The sequence below is a fragment of the Montipora foliosa genome, chromosome 1 (assembly GCF_036669935.1).
Source record: "Montipora foliosa isolate CH-2021 chromosome 1, ASM3666993v2, whole genome shotgun sequence".
Lineage (NCBI taxonomy): Eukaryota > Metazoa > Cnidaria > Anthozoa > Scleractinia > Acroporidae > Montipora > Montipora foliosa.
Window position 1 is genome coordinate 73,058,416 of NC_090869.1, and position 2,500 is coordinate 73,060,915.

The 2,500-nt window shown below is 44.5% G+C and overlaps 2 protein-coding genes across 2 annotated transcripts in view; both read left to right on the forward strand.

Annotated features, from left to right (window-relative positions):
- Nucleotides 1-2,500, forward strand: part of LOC137973873 (uncharacterized) — a 62,931-nt gene that overhangs the window by 24,024 nt on the left and 36,407 nt on the right. The window lies entirely within an intron of this gene.
- The window catches only part of LOC137981037 (zinc finger protein 862-like), a 3,109-nt gene continuing 2,055 nt past the window's right edge, over nucleotides 1,447-2,500 (forward strand). The window contains exon 1 of the mRNA XM_068828409.1: nucleotides 1,447-2,500. This exon is cut by the window's right edge and continues 2,055 nt beyond it. Coding sequence (XP_068684510.1) covers nucleotides 1,600-2,500 — 901 coding nt within the window. The 5' untranslated portion in view covers nucleotides 1,447-1,599.

The window sequence follows — 2,500 nt, forward strand, 5'->3', positions numbered from 1 at the left end:
GTTCTTTTCGGCCATGAAGACCATACCATCTTGTTGCGCCTTCTGGTGGCCGGAGAATTGTATTTTAACACCAAATTTTACGCTGACCACGAGGTGTTTAGTGAAACTTCAAGATGTAGCCCTGAACTTGCCGAGGATGTTTTGTTCTCAGTTGCACTAACACCGAGAGGTGAACAGAGATACACAGCATCACAGAACAAAATGGAAGCTGTCAAAGAAGAGGCTTTTGTCGCTTGTGAAAAGGGAGAGTGGTCTTCCCTCGTGCATTTTATGGGTCTTTCCTCGGTTATGTCAACTCCGATACGCTCTATATATCCCAATGTTGGTTTTCGGTACCGCCCTTTGATGCATCGAGAACTCCAGCCAAGGCGATGCCCATCGGAGATCTCTTTGAAGGTTACGAATGAACCAATAAATATCCTGTGGTCGAGGGATGCGAACTTAGATTCACGACCAGGAGCATGGTACCAGCCTAACCACTTTGTTCCAATAGTCTTTGGGACATCAACTGATGAGAATCTACAAAGCTCTCCTTCCAACGCTGGTGTCACCCAGAAGGCAAAGCAGCAGGGGACTCTGTTTTCGTTTCTGAAACCGAAGGCTAGTAGTGCCACTGCTACATCTACCTCAGGAAAGTTTCCTAAACGGACAGCAGCAGCAACTGGTCTTGAAAACACAACAGAGCCTGAGGCTAAAAAGTCAACAAGTTCTTCAAAGCAGAAGATTATATTGAAATGGAAAGATGAGTTCCCCTGGTTGACGATTTCAGACGAGGATGACACATTTCGCTGTGGTGTCTGCTGTAGTGCTCCAGAGGTAGCAGGTAACAATCAATTCATTACCGGATGCAAGTCGACCAAAAAAGAGACTATGCAAAAACATGCCTCAAGTAATGCTCACATGCGCGCCCAAAATGCAGTCCTGGCAAGGCAGAAGCCAGTTCGAGAAAGTGTCCTTGCTCAAAGTTTCTCGAAAGGAAAGAAAGATTTGGAAGAACGGGAGCGCAAGGAAGTTGCCGTGAAAATGACGACCGCATACTTCATTGCCAAGGAGGAACTGCCGTTTAGCAAGTTTAACGGGCTTATTGATCTGCAGAAGAAAAATGGCATACAGTTAACATCCACCTACGCAAACGATAGGGCTTGCGCTCAAATGATTTCTGTCATCGGTAAACTTGCTAAAGAAGATCTTGCTGCTGAAATTGCCAAAAAGAACTACATAAGTGTGATGGCAGATGGTGCAACAGATGCTGGAGGGATTGAGAACGAAACTGTGTTCTGCCGATTTGTTCAAGATGGTCGCCCCACTAATAGATTGATTGGTCATAAAGCTGTGGAGCATGCGCACGCAGAAGGTAAGCAAAAATATCACAACCTTCCATTAAATCACTGCAGCATCCGATATATTTTGTTCAAACAAAATCATGCGAGGTTCGTACAGAAAAAAAGGGGGGGGGGGGGGAATCCCCGTTAATTTATGCTATGACTGACCATGACTTTGTTAGGATTACTTGCAGTATTTAACAGTAAGACTTAGAGATTCTAAAACAAAGTAGCTTCTTGTCATAAGTACGAACCTTTTGAAATTTTTATACTTGATATGTTTTTTTCTATAATTAGAAGCACAGAGTGGGGTTTAAACTGTTTTCAAAAATTTGTTTTAGGACTCAAGAAGACCGTTAGCGCTACATTTGAAGAGGCAGGGGTGGAGAACTGGAGTAAAAAAATACTGGCTTTTGGTGCCGATGGTGCTTCTGTGAACCTGGGCAAGAAGAGCGGGCTTGCAGCACTGTTAAGAAAAGAAGTTCCCTACCTCGTGGATTTCCACTGCCTTCCTCACCGACTAGAACTAGCCCTGATCGAGCTGCAGAAAAGCTGCAAGTCTGTAGACACTGTCTACAATATCCTTCACCTGATTTGGAAGACCTACCATTACAGTCCGAAGAGTGTAAGAGAATTGAAGTCCATCGCTGAAGAATTGGAAACGAACATCCTCAAACCCACACAAGTGAAAGGCACTCGTTGGCTTCCTCACGTCAGCCGTGCCCTTAAAGTGTTTGTTGGCCGCACCTCTGCTTCTGCTACTGGTCAGTATGCCGCCGTGTTAATGCATATGGAAGACTTAAGTGTCAACTCAAAAAATGCTGACATCAAGGGACGAGCGCAACATGTCTCTGTAGAGATGAAAAACATCCATTTTGTTGCATTCTGTCATTTCTTAGCAGATCTATTTTCCATTCTAAGTCGTTTAAGTCTTCAAATGCAGCGAAACGACATCATCCTCCCAACAGCAGTGTCGCATCTTAAGGAAACAATGACACGCGTGGAGTGCCTCAAAAATCGTCCTGAGCCAGATGGTTACCTTACCAAGTTCAAGAAGATGATCGAAAGCACTCAAACATTCCAAGGGATTGCTCTAAGTGGTACTCTTCAAGGACAAACCAAGCGTGGAAGAAGTACATCAGAAAGTTTCCAGTCTGAGATGGAAACGGCCGTGAATC